This window comes from Eptatretus burgeri, chromosome 7, assembly GCF_056783735.1.
Source record: "Eptatretus burgeri isolate ZD-2024b chromosome 7, Ebu_testis_v1, whole genome shotgun sequence".
Lineage (NCBI taxonomy): Eukaryota > Metazoa > Chordata > Myxini > Myxiniformes > Myxinidae > Eptatretus > Eptatretus burgeri.
Window position 1 is genome coordinate 61,867,127 of NC_140967.1, and position 15,264 is coordinate 61,882,390.

The 15,264-nt window shown below is 49.4% G+C and overlaps 1 protein-coding gene and 1 long non-coding RNA gene across 2 annotated transcripts in view; one reads left to right on the top strand and one right to left on the bottom strand.

The window, feature by feature from the left end:
- Positions 1 to 5,888, top strand: part of LOC147023385 (uncharacterized) — a 39,790-nt gene extending 33,902 nt beyond the window's left edge. The window contains exon 3 of the long non-coding RNA XR_015060167.1: positions 4,977 to 5,888. This is a non-coding gene — a long non-coding RNA (uncharacterized LOC147023385). The remainder of the gene's footprint in view (positions 1 to 4,976) is intronic.
- A 5,635-nt stretch (positions 5,889 to 11,523) lies between these two features.
- The window catches only part of LOC147023387 (guanine nucleotide exchange factor DBS-like), a 48,800-nt gene continuing 45,059 nt past the window's right edge, over positions 11,524 to 15,264 (bottom strand). The window contains exon 27 of the mRNA XM_085888728.1: positions 11,524 to 15,258. Coding sequence (XP_085744854.1) covers positions 14,942 to 15,258 — 317 coding nt within the window. The 3' untranslated portion in view covers positions 11,524 to 14,941. The remainder of the gene's footprint in view (positions 15,259 to 15,264) is intronic.

Consider the following 15,264-nt stretch of genomic DNA (forward strand, 5'->3'; position numbering starts at 1 on the left):
TCGGGTCCTGCTTGGCTTGCTTGGCTTGAGGCCTTCGGAAGCTTTTTGCTTCGGCTGGCTCAGTGGGCTTCGGCTGCTGCTTTGTTTTGGAAGGAACTTGAGCTGGTTGTTCGGCTCGAGCTGCGAGTTGAGGCTTCTTCCTCTTCTTCCTCTCCTTCTTGGTTCGGGGAGCTTTTTGTTCTCCATTTTGTTTCCCGGCTTGGTGCGACGCATCGGCCTCTTCTTGGAGTTGGATCCTCGGGGAAGTGACGATCGACAGGAAGGATCAGCACCTCGTCTCACTGGCACGTGTTGAGAAGCGCGGGAGGATTCGCGGGAGCTCGGGAAGGATCGCGGCGATTGGATCCAGCTTGCTCTTGCTGGAGCCTGGGTCTGGACAAGTTGAAGACCACACGAGGTGGAAAGGTTCGAGTCAAGCTCTGAGTTTCAGCTCACCTGTCCTCCGAGCTGGAGCTCGTGATTAAAGGCCTCAGCCACCGTTTCGTGTGTGTGTGTGTGTGTGTGTGTGTGTGTGTGTGTGTGTGTGTGTGTGTGTGTGTGTGTGTGTGTGTGTGTGTGTGTGTGTGTGTGTGTGTGTGTGTGTGTGTGTGTGTGTGTGTGTGTGTGTGTGTGTGTGTGTGTGTGGGCGTACATGTATCCGTGGGCCCATCTAATAAGTAGAAACTGCTGTTAAGTGTAAGTGACTGTACATAATAAGTAGACGGTTGTAGTTCTTTTGTCGTGCTTTTGTTGCTTGTATAATTGCATACGTGTTTTACCTTATTTAATTGCATATGTGTTTCATAATAATAAATGTCCTTGTGTGAATGTGAACCTGCTCGTTGCGTCCATTCCCTCATTGACTGAACATTTCGTGTGTTGGGAGTTAGCCGTTGGTTTGCCGTAATAGGGGGACATTTGGACCGACGGTTCTCGGTGATTACGCCGCTCGGAATCGCGCACGGACAAGCTCGCCTCGGCGGTTTGTTCCGTACGAGTTCCGTCGAGGGTGGAATACCCCGGTAGTTGGATCACGTGGGTATTTAGGTAAATTGAAGATGGGCAATCGACCCTACCCCACGTGATCTGCCGATTGGCGTATTTCTGTTCTTTGTACAAGGACCCGTCGCTCGGAGTTATCCAGGCGGCGATCTCTATTCCGGGAAATCGGTCGTGCCGACTCGACTTGCGGCTCCGTTCAGAGCGGTCGGTTGGCGGCTGACCGCCCCGGCCTGGAACAATATAACAATATAACAATATATATATATATATATATATATATATATATATATATATATATATATATATATATATATATATATATATATATATATATATATATATATATATATATATATATATATATATATATATATATATATATATCTGACACACCGTTCCGCGACCATTGGTTACGATCTGGAAAAAAACCAAACCCGCCGATCCGCATTGCCAGATGGGCTCTCCGACTCCAGCCATATGACGCTACTATAGTGTACCGTCGCGGTGCTGATAATCCTGCAGACTATATGTCCAGGCACCCGAGCGCATTCGCATACCGCTCCAGGCATAAAGCGAGGATCGCGGACGACTTTGTGAACTTTATTGCCGCTTCTTCTGTGCCTCATGCCCTAACATACAAGGAGATCCAGGCCGAATCATCCCGGGATCCCACCATCCGTGCCGCAGCCGAAATGATCCATCTGTCGAAATGGCATCAACTCGATGCTTACACTGACGCCGCTACCGAGGCATTGGTTAGCCTCCGCGCCGTGAAAGACGAGCTGACGGTGACAAATGACGACGTCATTCTGCGAGGTTCTCGCCTTGTGCAACCCGCCGTTCTCCACACCCGCGCAATTGTGAACTTTATTGCGCACGAAGGTCATCAGGGCCTCACGAAAACAAAAGCGCTCATCCGCAGCAAGGTGTGGTTCCCCGGAATTTACTCCATGACCGAGTGCATTCTGCGAAAATGCAGCCCCTATCAGGCGAACAGTAATCGTCAACATTCGGAACCACTCAATATGTCAATGCTCCCAAGTGGCCCGTGGCAAAATCTGAGCACCGATTTTTGTGGTCCACTACCGACGGGCGAATACTTGCTCGTAATAACGGATGAATACTCGCGCTACCCTGTGGTAGAACTCACCCACTCTCCTAGCCCAGAGAAAGTTATACCGATAGTCGAAAAAGTGTTCGCGATGTTCGGATACCCCGTTGTTGTGAAAACAGACAACGGACCCCCGTTCCAGGGCATAGCTTGGAAAGGCTATCTCACGTCCGTCGGTGTCCTACACCGTAAAATAACCCCGCTATGGCCGCAAGCCAATGCACAACCCGAGAGCTTCAACAAACCCCTCATGAATGCAATCCGTGCTGCGATCGTACAATGATCGAACTGGAGAACGGAGTTACAGAAGTTCCTCCGCATGTATCGAGCTAGCCCGCATTGCTCAACTCTATTCGCACCACACCGTCTCCTGTTTGGGTGGGAACCCAGAACGAAAATCCCAACAGTTGTGAACTCTGACACGCGACCCGACGAACAAGTTGCCTGCCACAACGATGCCATCGCAAAAACCATCATGAAGGGAATCATGAAGGGAATTAGCCAGTCGCCGACTGGGAATCCTCCGTTGTGCAAAGTCCTTCCTCGGCCCTCTTGAGTTGCTGACCACTTACAAAGCTTTTGTCCGTAGCCTGATTGAGTACTGCTCTCCCCTCTGGGCTGGTGCTCCTGCCTCCCACCTTTCTCGGCTTCACGCTGTCGAAACCAGGGCATTTAAGATCATCGGCATCTCCCGCAATGAAGCTGAGTCTTTGGGCCTCTCACTCAATCACCGCAGGTTGGTCGGTGGTCTTTCTGTCTTCTACCGACTCCTCTCCAGCCTTGCCCCCCCTGCTCTCTCTGAGATTTGCCCCCACCACATTTCCACAGAGCGCTCAAGGTCCGCCAACAACCCCCTTCTGGTAAAACTACCAAAATCACGAATCACTGCTCATCTTCACTCTTTCATTCCTCTTTTTTTCCCGCCTATGGAATAAACTTCCTCACTCTATTCTTTCCCATTCTTTCCTCCAGGCTTTCAAAACAGCTGTTCACCACCACCTCTTATCTTCCCCCATCCAAATCCTTGATCTTTTCTACCCCCAATAATCCACCCAAGCCCACTTCCTTCAATTCCCCTGCTTTCCTTCCTGAAAGTCCCTGTAATGTCCATCTTCTCTTCGCCATGTTCCCCATCCCATCCCCATCCCTCTCCTTCCACAGTTCACCTAATGTGTCTGTTCCCCACTGTTTTGTCCCTTCCACTCCTGCCCCTCTTGTGTCATGCCTCCTTGCTGTGAGTTGTGTGTTAGCTCTCATACGAGCCTCCACCAAGGTATACAAAAAAAAAAAAAAGGCACACAAGGATCTCCACGCCAGCGCGTTAAAGCCCCCCCATCAATATTGGTGATGTTGTCCTCGTTAGGCAACAACAAAAGAACAAGTTCTCCACGCGCTACAACCCCAAACCGATGGTTGTCACCAACGCGCAAGGCTCCATGATCACCGCCGCATGGAAAGATGGCGCAAGCATGACCAGAAACTCGTCTCAGTTTCACGCCATGCCGATCACACCCACATCCAAGGTGGTCGACAGTGACATCCCCCTTGATCCTCCACCCAATGAACTGGTCCCAGCGACAATCCACCCAAATCCCGTCGTAACAACGCCCGTTCCAGTTCCTCAACCACTAGTGGCACCCTCAACGACAACACCCGAATCTGCAACGTGCCCTAAAACAACTGTTAGAAGGACGCGCCGACTCATTGAAGAACTCTAAGTCGGTTCGGACCCTCCATGGTGTTTTATACCTGTTTATTCCGTGTCCAAAGCACGCAGCATTTTCTTGCACAGTTAGAGAGGAAATGTACAATCTATGAAAATGATTTATATGTTTGCATGTTCTAAATGTGCAATCTATGAAAATGATTTATATGTTTGCATGTTCTAAATGTACAATCTATGAAAATGATTTATATGTTTGCATGTTCTAAATGTACAATCTATGAGAATGATTTATATGTTTGCATGTTCTAAATGTACAATCTATGAGAATGATTTATATGTTTGCATGTTCTGATAATTAGTTCCATTTTATTACCTTACCGTCTTAGGCCTAAGTCACATTTGCTCAACGGCGAGGATAAGCTGGCCGTACGCCCTCTGAATTGACAGAAACGTGCGGCTGCCGCAGAGTTTCTGCGGTGGCCTCAGGGTGGCCCTACGCCATTTGGCTATCTTTTACAGGCGATAAGGTCGCCGTGGAATTATAACGCGGAGTTATAACTTTTTTCATTTCTACGTTCGCCGTAGCAATTCGACAAGCCGAAACAAAAGAACTGGTAAAAAAAAATATAAATTTTTTTAAAAAAAGAACCCACTCATTACCGTCCATCTGGCCGCACGCCTTAGGGCCCCCCTGCGGTCACCTTGCGGGCACCTTGTGTCTGCCTTAAATTCTATGGCCGCCGCAGGAACGCCCTAAGGTCACCGTGCGACATCAAATCAAAGACCGTACGCTACCCCCAACGTTTCCGGTCTCCACAATTTATAAATACGCCGTGCGGCTCCCCGAAAAATAAAAAAATATGTGACTGCAACATTGTGTGACCGTGGAAATACTGTGGCCGCCGTATAATTGCTAGTGGCCGTAGATTTTGGAGACCCTACAGCCGCCGTGGCAAATGTGACTTAGGCCTTACCGAATAGTTTGCATGGTATTTTGTTCTTATGCAAGTTGGAGAGGGATGAAATATCCAAATAATAACCAGTCCCCGGAACCGGAAGTACCCTCAGATGAGGACGGAATAAAGCTAGTGTTGAAACCAGCATGGCGTCCGGCTGACTCTTACAACGTTGACAGGAAAACTTGATAAATGCTTCAATTTTGGATCCTCTCCATTTTTAATGAGCAACACTTAAATGTGTGTACTTTTGTGTCCTCAGGTCGTGCTGTCCATTGTGGTCTTGAGCTGGGCATTCGTGATTTATGCTGCCAGCCTGGCAGCATCTCGTCTTTTCCCCCCGGCCTCTTGATTCCTGAAGTCCAGAACTTAACACCCCTTTACTGGATTGTCAGTTCTTTGTTTTGCATGTCATTGATATTACCTGCAAGATCGATATCACATTGAAAGAACATACTGAACTTTGTATATATTCTTCTCCCATTGGTTGTCATCTTCATTTGTGGGTTTTAGAAGGTAGGATGAAGTTCTCTCAGCTCAAAATCTCCACCTCCTTTTTTAGTAAAGGGCCATTATTCATGAACCAACCTGTCAACTGGTTCATGAATCTTTCTCCTTTATTGTTAATCAGCGCCCCCCCTGCCCCCCGCCACCCCACCCCAATGCTTCGAGCGCAGAATACACTTTGCAGTGGAGGATGATTTCCTTCTCCTCGAAGCTCCAGCTCTGTTCATTTAATCTTCTCTAATTCATTTGTAACTTAGCAGTTGGTTGTGGACCAGGTGACACCTTTTTAGCTTTTAGGTTTGGTGTAGAGCTCAGTACTCTCAGGAGGCAGGGATCCCCTTTCTCACTGGAGTAGGTGCAGTCATCATTATCCTTTTCAGCACAAATTCCAGCTGCACAAATTTATGCCTCAGCCTATGAGGGGTCTGTGTCCCTTTAGTCATTTGCTGTGATTGTCATTGTTTGGCATTGACATCCAGCCATTTTGCTTTCCCCAAGAGTGTGTGTGTGTTTTATTCTCCCATTATGATCGTTCATATGTAGTTGTGTTGGTCTGCTCATTGTTATGGAAATAATTAATTCAATTTTACGTGTATACGTTTATTCAAAAAAAAAAATACACACACACACACACACACACACACACACACACACACACACACACACACACACACACACACCGGGCGCAGTGGCGTGCGCCTGGAATCCAGCTACTTGGAGGCTTGGGTTGGAGCATCGCTTGAGGACGGGAGCTCTACATTGGGCCGCGCTATGAGGGTGGAGGAAAGCCTGGAATCATGGTGAAACCCAATCCTTATCCCTGTGTCGTAAAGGCCCGGTCACACCTTGACGTTTTAGCCAGCGATGGCAACGTGTTAAAATTTATGTAAAACGCTGGCTTACGTTGAACTTTTGATGTTTTTTTTTAAAGATTCGGACGTATTCATAGCGACTTGGTCTTATGGTCGACTTGGTCATAGTGTAACGCATTGGTAACTACACAGAACGTTTCGTTGTGTTATAGATAACTTATACCAACGAATGCTGAACCTGTTGTCGGCCTACACAACCGATACCCAACGATAGTCTAACTCAGGCATAGCGCGTTGCACGCATCGCCGACGATGTCGTGACGTAGCCTATTAAAAGGCTGACGCACAACGATTCAAATCATAACTGCCGTAGAAATGGAAGGGTCAAAATCGCGGTCACACCTTGGCGATCTTGCCAGCGTATGCCAACCTAAGAAAAATGTGTCTAAAACGTTGGGGCACGTCGAATACGGCATGGGTAAGTTTGGTATACGTGAGTAGAACGCTAAATACGCTATCATACGTCGTAGTAAGTAGAGTACGTCAAGAAATTTTGAACATGTTCAAAATTTTACGACGTACTCGGCGTATGACACACGTTCGCATGCGATGGGGATAAGTTTTACACACGATATGCGGACGCTTACACACGTCCACAAAGGCTACTTATAAGCTACTCATAAGTCGAAACACGTGGCGGTAATGTCTTTTTTACGCGAAACTTATTTCTAACTTATGTCTGACGTGCTTTGAACCAATTCTTTACGTAGCCCCAACACACATCGACGTATGTAGACGTATTCCAATGACGTCTTCCGGTCGACAAAAAAAAAAATGAACGTGTTTCTAGCTTACAACTGCCATATAAAGACGTGTTCCCAGCGGTTTTGGGAATTGGTATATAAAAATGGTGTTCATAAAAGGGGAACCCAACAGTGTTTTCGAGTCCTTTTTGAGTTGATGTCCATGTCAGCAGTAACAGTATCAGTATTAGTATTAGTATTAGTAGTAGTTTGTTCATGTTGGCAGTAGTAGGTGGGTGTGAGGGGGAGGGTGTGGGTTATGATGGATCGTCCTTGCGTCCGCGTGTCCACGGGTAGGTTCATAGGCTGCCACTCAACGATTTAAATGGCTGCATCTCCACTATTGAAAGTAGACGCTTGCGCTCAACAATTGGATTTTTTTTTACACTCAACGACTTTTAAACGGTACCACTCAGCTAGTTTCATTGTTTACAATGAACGATTTAAATTGCTGTCACTCGCCTGTTTTTTTTGACGCTGGAGTTTGGAAATTTGAAGCGTTTCTTCTGAACGTGTTAAAACGCTCAAACTCGACAATTTTAAATAGACGCTGCCGATAGACAATTGGAATCATAGCCAAGCTAGACATCGAAGTGTGAACATCCTCGTCATGCCGAAGAAAAGTTTGAAGAATGCTGCAAATAAGTGTCCTGGCCGTGGCCGTGGACGCTGACGCAAGGACGATCCATTATACCGACGTCTTTCAGCCTATGAGTAACTTAAAAGTAACGTCTGTCGATGTGTGGCAATGATCGCGTAACGTGCCAACAACACGTTAATCATAGGTAGGAAATAAGTTTCGGGTACTCCAAACACTACCTCGGCGTGTCTCAACTTATGATTAACTTACAAGTAGCATGTGTTGACGTCTGTCAACGATCGCAGACCGTGCCTACAACTTGTGGCCAACGTAGCGGAACGTCTGAGTCATACGCCTGCATACGTCGTGAAATTTCAAGCATGAAAAAATTTGAGGACAACCAAAAAGTACAACGTTTAAAGCCAACGTACAACGACGTATGGCAACGTACTACGACGTATGCCAGCGTGCTCTTAATGTTATCAAAACTTACCCATAACGTATTCAACGTTTGCCAGCGTTTTAGAAAAAAAATTCAAAAATCGGCATACGTTGGCTAAAACGTCAAGGTGTGACCGGGCCTTCAGAGACGACCAGGGTTGCGTCAGGAAGGGCATCCAGCGAAAAACCTATGCCAAAGCAGATGATCCGCTGTGGCAACCCCGAATGGGAGCAGCTGAAAGAGGAACAACACTATATATATATATATCTGACTATGAAAGGGAGATGAAACTATGAAAGGGGAGAGAAAGATTGTTTTTTCTAAGGATATAAAACAGTGAATTCGTTTGCAGAACCACACTGTGACAATCATCGAGTTGACTGCATTGTACTCGTACAAGGTCGAATGGAAAGCATTTCATCGAATGACAAAGTACACCGAGAGAGGGGGAGAGAGAGGGAGAGGGGAGAGGTGGGAGAGAGAGGGGTGGTGGGGGAGAGAGAGGGGTGGTGGGGGAGAGAGAGAGGGGGTGGGGGGAGAGAGAGAGGGTGTGAGGGAGAGGGGAGAGATGGGGTTGGGGGAGAATGGGGTGGGGGATATATATATATATATATATATATATATATATATATATATATATATATATATATATATATATATATATATATATATATATCTGAACTGTTAGACAATGGTACACTGAATGTATCAACGAGCCTTTATGACTGCAGTTCTTTATGAAGATTGTTTTTTCTAAGGATATTAAACAGTGAATTCGTTTGCAGAACCACACTGTGACAATCATCGAGTTGACTGCATTGTACTCGTACAAGGTCGAATGGAAAGCATTTCATCGAATGACAAAGTACACCGAGAGAGGGGGAGAGAGAGGGAGAGGGGGAGGGGAGAGGGGGAGGGGAGAGAGAGGGAGAGAGGGGGAGAGAGGGAGAGGGGCGAGGGGAGAGAGAGAGAGAGGGGTGGGGGGGGGGGAGAGAGAGAGAGAGAGGGGGGTGGGGGGGGGGAGAGAGAGAGAGGGGGGGGGGGGGAGAGAGAGAGAGAGAGGGTGGGGGGGGGAGAGAGAGAGAGAGGGGGTGGGGGGAGAGAGAGAGAGAGGGGGGATGGGGGGGGGAGAGAGAGAGAGAGGGGGATGGGGGGAGAGAGAGAGAGAGAGGGGGATGGGGGGAGAGAGAGAGAGAGGGGTGGGGGGAGAGAGAGAGAGAGAGAGAGAGAGAGGGGGGTGGGGGGGGAGAGAGAGAGAGATGGGGGTGGGGGGGGAGAGAGAGAGAGAGAGAGAGGGGGATGGGGGAGAGAGAGAGAGAGGGGGGGATGGGGGGGAGAGAGAGAGAGGGGATGGGGGGAGAGAGAGAGAGAGGGGGATGGGGGGAGAGAGAGAGAGAGGGGGGGATGGGGGGGGAGAGAGAGAGGGGGGATGGGGGGGGAGAGAGAGAGAGAGAGGGTGGGGGGGAGAGAGAGAGAGAGAGGGGGTGGGGGGAGAGAGAGAGAGAGAGGGGGTGGGGGGGGAGAGAGAGAGAGAGAGAGGGGTGGGGGGGGGAGAGAGAGAGAGAGATGGGGGGGGGGGGAGAGAGAGAGAGAGAGAGAGGGGGATGGGGGAGAGAGAGAGAGGGGGGATGGGGGAGAGAGAGAGAGATGGGGGGAGAGAGAGAGAGGGGGGATGGGGGGAGAGAGAGAGAGGGGGGATGGGGGGAGAGAGAGAGAGAGAGGGGGGGGGAGAGAGAGAGAGGGGGATGGGGGGAGAGAGAGAGAGGGGGGGATGGGGGGGAGAGAGAGAGAGAGAGGGGTGGGGGGGAGAGAGAGAGAGAGAGAGAGGGGTGGGGGGGAGAGAGAGAGAGAGGGGTGGGGGGGAGAGAGAGAGAGAGAGAGAGAGAGGGGGTGGGGGGGAGAGAGAGAGAGGGGGTGGGGGAGAGAGAGAGAGAGAGAGAGAGAGGGGGTGGGGGGGGAGAGAGAGATGGGGTGGGGGGAGAGAGAGATGGGGTGGGGGGAGAGAGAGGGGTGGGGAGAGAGAGGGTGGGGGGAGAGAGAGAGGAGGTGGGGGGAGAGAGGGGGTGGGGAGGGGAGAGGGGGTGGGGGGAGAGAGAGAGAGGGGTGGGGGAGAGAGAGAGGGTGGGGGGTGGGGGAGAGAGGGAGAGAGAGAGGGGTGGGGGAGAGAGAGAGAGGGGGTGGGGGAGAGAGGGTGGGGGAGAGAGAGAGGGGGTGGGGGAGAGGGAGAGGGGGTGGGGAGAGGGAGAGAGAGATGGGGTGGGGGGGAGAGAGAGATGGGGGTGGGGGAGAGAGAGATGGGGTGGGGAGAGAGAGATGGGGTGGGGGAGAGAGAGATGGGGTGGGGGGAGAGAGAGATGAGGTGGGGGGAGAGAGAGAGATGGGGTGGGGAGAGAGAGGGGTGGGGGGAGAGGGGGAGAGAGAGAGGAGGTGGGGAGGAGAGAGAGGGGTGGGAGGAGAGAGAGGGGTGGGGGAGAGAGAGAGAGGGGTTGGGGGAGAGAGAGAGAGAGGGGTGGGGGAGAGAGAGAGGGGGGGAGAGAGAGAGAGGGGTGGGGGAGAGGGAGAGAGAGATGGGGTAGGGGGAGAGAGATGGGGGAGAGGGGGTGGGGAGGGGGGAGAGAGAGGAGGTGGGGGAGAGAGGGGGTGGGGAGGGGAGAGGGGGTGGGGGAGAGAGAGAGAGAGAGGGTTGTTTGGGGGGAGAGAGAGAGGGGTGGGGGAGAGAGAGAGGGGTGGGGAGAGAGAGAGAGGGGGTGGGGGGAGAGGAGAGAGAGATGGGGTAGGGGGAGAGAGATGGGGGAGAGGGGGTGGGGAGGGGGAGAGAGAGGAGGTGGGGGAGAGAGGGAGACAGAGGAGGTGGGGAGAGAGGGAGGGAGAGGGGTGGGGGAGAGAGAGGTGCGGGGGAGAGAGGGAGAGAGAGAGGGGTGTGGGGGGAGAGAGGGGTGGGGGGAGAGAGAGAGAGAGGGGGGGGAGAGGGAGAGAGAGAGGAGAGGGAGAGAGAGAGAGAGAGAGAGAGGGGAGAGAGAGAGAGAGAGAGAGGGAGAGAGGGGGAGAGGGAGAGAGAGGGGGAGAGGGAGAGAGAGGGGGGAGAGGGAGAGAGAGGGGGAGAGGGAGAGAGAGGGGGAGAGGGAGAGAGAGGGGGGAGAGAGAGAGAGGGGGAGAGGGAGAGAGAGGGAGAGAGAGAGAGGGGGAGAGGGAGAGAGAGGGGGAGAGGGAGAGAGAGGGGGAGAGGGAGAGAGAGGGGAGAGGGAGAGAGAGGGGGAGAGGGAGAGAGAGAGGGCGAGAGGGAGAGAGAGGGCGAGACGGAGAGAGGGCGAGACGGAGAGAGGGCGAGACGGAGAGAGGGCGAGACGGAGAGAGGGCGAGACGGAGAGAGGGCGAGACGGAGAGAGGGCGAGACGGAGAGAGGGCGAGACGGAGAGACGGAGAGACGGAGAGACGGAGAGACGGAGAGACGGAGAGACGGAGAGACGGAGAGAGAGAGACAGAGAGACGGAGAGAGAGACAGAGACAGAGAGAGAGAGAGAGAGAGAGAGAGAGAGAGAGAGAGAGAGAGAGAGAGAGAGACAGAGAGAGAGAGATAGAGAGAGATAGAGAGAGAGAGAGAGAAAAAAAAAAAAAAAAAAAAACACCCTCACATCCGATTTCATGAATGAATGGAGACAAAATGCTTTTAATGACACACTTTTGGATTATTTATTGCAGGAAGAACCATTACAAAAATAATTAGTGCTTTTAGTCAGAAAAGTAAACAAGTTCCAGTTCAAAGCAGTACCATTTGAGTACCAGTTTGCATTAGGCAGGTGTTATGTGATTAAACACCTATACATAAAAAGAATAAGAATCTGGATTTTTTGTTTGTTTGTTTAACATTCCCCAAGAAAGATAACAGAATATCTGAGTCATTCCAGGTTTATGGTGTTACATTCTTGGTTGGAGATTATCAGGCATTTTAAGCATTCAACACCACTTTGACAAGTGCCTGCATATGAACCTTGTCGTTTCATTCACGTGATTGTAATGACTGCAAAGTTAAAAACGCATCACACCATGTATTTAAAAAGTAGCCTTGTGGAAAAAAAACACGTTCATTTACAATTATTAAATATAGTCATGTTCGTTTTGGCTACAAGAACCCACCGTCTGACTCATTTGTGGCACCAACATGTTCTTTCTCTTTTTGTTGGCTTTTGGTGAGCGATACCCACATTACTTCTCTGAAATATGTCATGAGACCAAAGTGTTGTTTTTATAAACTAACTAGTTCTAGCCGAGGATTAGCACCTCTTCACGATCTCTCCCACTACCGATAGGGAAAACCAGCAAACCCTGTGCGAGAGAAGAAGAATTTTGATATCTGGACGTACCGAAACCAGCTTACACGGGACAGGTCTGAGAAACACATTTTCAGTGATTCCCCCTTTATTCTGCACTCAACTTGGCCACGTTGGGGTGCACCAGTGCAGTTGATGAATGAGTAACGTTTTGGTCTCATGTGAGAGGATGTCCGGCTGGCATTAATGCGTGAGCTTTTCATAATCTGTACAATAATTGCTGTACAATGTGGTTAGTTTGCCGTCTCACCATCCCCACCTTATAGTTACAAGTCAAAGTGCTTAACATCTACATTTTTCTCTTTTCGCATCACCTAACTAGCACACATTGTACAGTGCAGTACATCACAAACGTGGACAAACCCTGTCATTTCTCATTGCACTCAAAAATGTGCACAGAGTCTTTGTCATCAAACGGTATTTCTTCATCACTTCAGAAGTGCACGTCACCGGAACCATATATTCTCTGACAAGCCGTTACAATGTGGTTGCAGTCTTTTCTTGTTCATTTGTCCCTACTCAAGACTGCCTTTTCGCACCTAATTTCAGTAAGAGTGGCCAATCCAAACCAGGATCGTTAGTTGCCTTTCAAAAAATGTTATCAAACATGAAATTTCACGAAAGATCGACTACCCACTCCCCCTTCTTTATTCTCCCCTTCAAATAACCATTTTTATTTAATTTATTTATTTTACTCAAGACCCCAATGTGTTACCAACTAGATGTTCCTCAAATTGAAGACAATGCAGTACATCCATTTCAAATTTCCTCTTTTCAGAGGTTTTTGTGTTCTTTGCTTATTAAGCATCAAAAAGGTCCTATCACTCGTCCTCACATCAAATCAATCTACAAAGTGTCTTCTCGGAATCGCTTGGTCAACCTTAACAACCCCCTTTGCATCTTTATAACGTTAAAAGTGAGTCTATGTTAAAGCATTTATGCAAGCCAACCACTTACCCAAACTACACCGCTGATTATGTAATAAGTGCCTGTTGTTTCCTTTTCTGCACTGACGGTTATAATCATTTTCATCTCGTTTTCGGTAAAGTTCGGTAAAGTATGCACGGTGATGACCCATTATAGGTTCCATTTTTATGTCGATTCAAACATGCTTACTTTCTTGTACAGTATGTTTATTTGTTTTTGAACGTCAGGCATGTGGGGTTTCTTTGTTTGCTGTTTTTAAAGCTCGGTTCTGATTACCAGCTGATGCTGCAACCGACGGACTATTTGTAAGCTCAATCCCAAATAAAAGGCAGAAATGAAGGTTTAATGCTAGACAGTGGCAAAGTGGTTCAGACTTTTGAATTTGATTGGCAGATTTTGAGAATCGTTTCTTTGCTAAACTAACCTCAAAAGCAATTGGTGCATAGTGTTGACACTGAGATCGACAGTTCACCTGTTACGGTAGAAAGCTTGCGAATTTCAATGGAAGAATGTTATTGAAAAGAAAAACAAGATAACTTCTGGGTAACAATAAAGAGAGTCAAAGGAATAATAAGCAGGCAAAGATTACCACAAAATAAACCTTCGTTTGCTATCACTCGTGCTCCGATTCATAATTAACCTTATTCCACGCAGGAAAACAATGATAAATCATCATACGTTACACCCAGTGCCATTTTCATGTTTCATGCAATTATATGCATTGTTATGTAAACACAACCTATTCCACAGGTGTGGGTAGATATTAAAGTTATAAGTGCCGCTGCCCTCATTCAGTCCTGGATAAAATAAATAACAGTACGTTTTACAGTTTTCCACAAAAAATGTCATTTGTTTTACTTGCCTATAAATAGTGCATGGCTTTCGCCATATGCATCAACCAGACTGTCACTTTCCATGTATTTGGAAGACTGGGTAGTCCGGACAAGAGGCTGTCCCCGTCAAGTCGAGGCCAAGGCCGAGTGGTCGTTTCCGGCAAGTCGAGGCCGGGGTTGAGCGGTCGTCTCCGGCAAGTCGAGGCCGGGGCCGAGCAGTCGTCTCTGGCAAGTCGAGGCCGGGGCCGAGCAGTCTCCGGCAAGTCGAGGCCAGAGCCGAGCGGTCGTCTCCGGCAAGTTGAGGCCGGGGCCGAGCAGTCGTCTCTGGCAAGTCGAGGCCGGGGCCGAGCAGTCGTCTCCGGCAAGTCGAGGCCGGGGCCGAGCAGTCTCCGGCAAGTCGAGGCCGGGGCCGAGCAGTCTCCGGCAAGTCGAGGCCAGGGCCGAGCGGTCGTCTCCGGCAAGTCGAGGCCAGGGCCGAGCGGTCGTCTCCGGCAAGTCGAGGCCGGGCCAAGCGGCTGAGTACGGAAAGTCGAGGCTTGGCCCAGCGGCTGCCTCTGGCAAATCGAGGCTGGGCCGAGTGGCTGCCCCCGGCAAGTATCTAGGTGGCTGATTCCAGTGTCCATAGCTAGACTCTTTGCTCGTCACAGCCTTAGCAACTCTAATTCTGATGCAACTGTAACTTTGCAACTCTGAAATGCCTTCCAGTGCACAGACATCAGTTTCTGTTGTCAAGTATGGTAAACAACTAGCTGCCGTTGATGTAAAAAAAAAAAAAGGTCAATTCCTCGGATCTCCAAATGCACATCAAAAGTTTTCACCACATTGCACGTGCATTGTTGGTTCACCGGGCCCCACATGGCCTATGTCAGTCAGTAATGACAAATGTCATACTAACTTACTATCGTGTGATGGTGCGATTTCTAACTCCATCATGGAAATTACATGCGTCTTCATATTAAAGTGACCAACCACGTTCAGATAACCTTTCAGGAGACTTATGCTTCTGTTGGTCCACAAGGAACCAAGATGGCTCTGCGGCCTGACATGTTCAGGCCATTTTCTTCTGTCTGCCTTGAGCCTGTAGTCCTATTACCATTGTTCTCAATGGCTTCTCTGCCTCCTACTAGTCCAGCAGTGCTAGTCTCTGTTTCTCCCATGCTCGACACAGAGCTGCGCCGATTGGAGAATCGCCGTCGTATGCCCGACGCTCTGCGCTCTGACCTACGACACCACGGCAAGCCCCAAGCTTCACTTGTTTCTTCTCCAGTTTCATCCCCACTCGACCAACGGCCAGCTTCTCCCGTGGGAAGGCCTATGG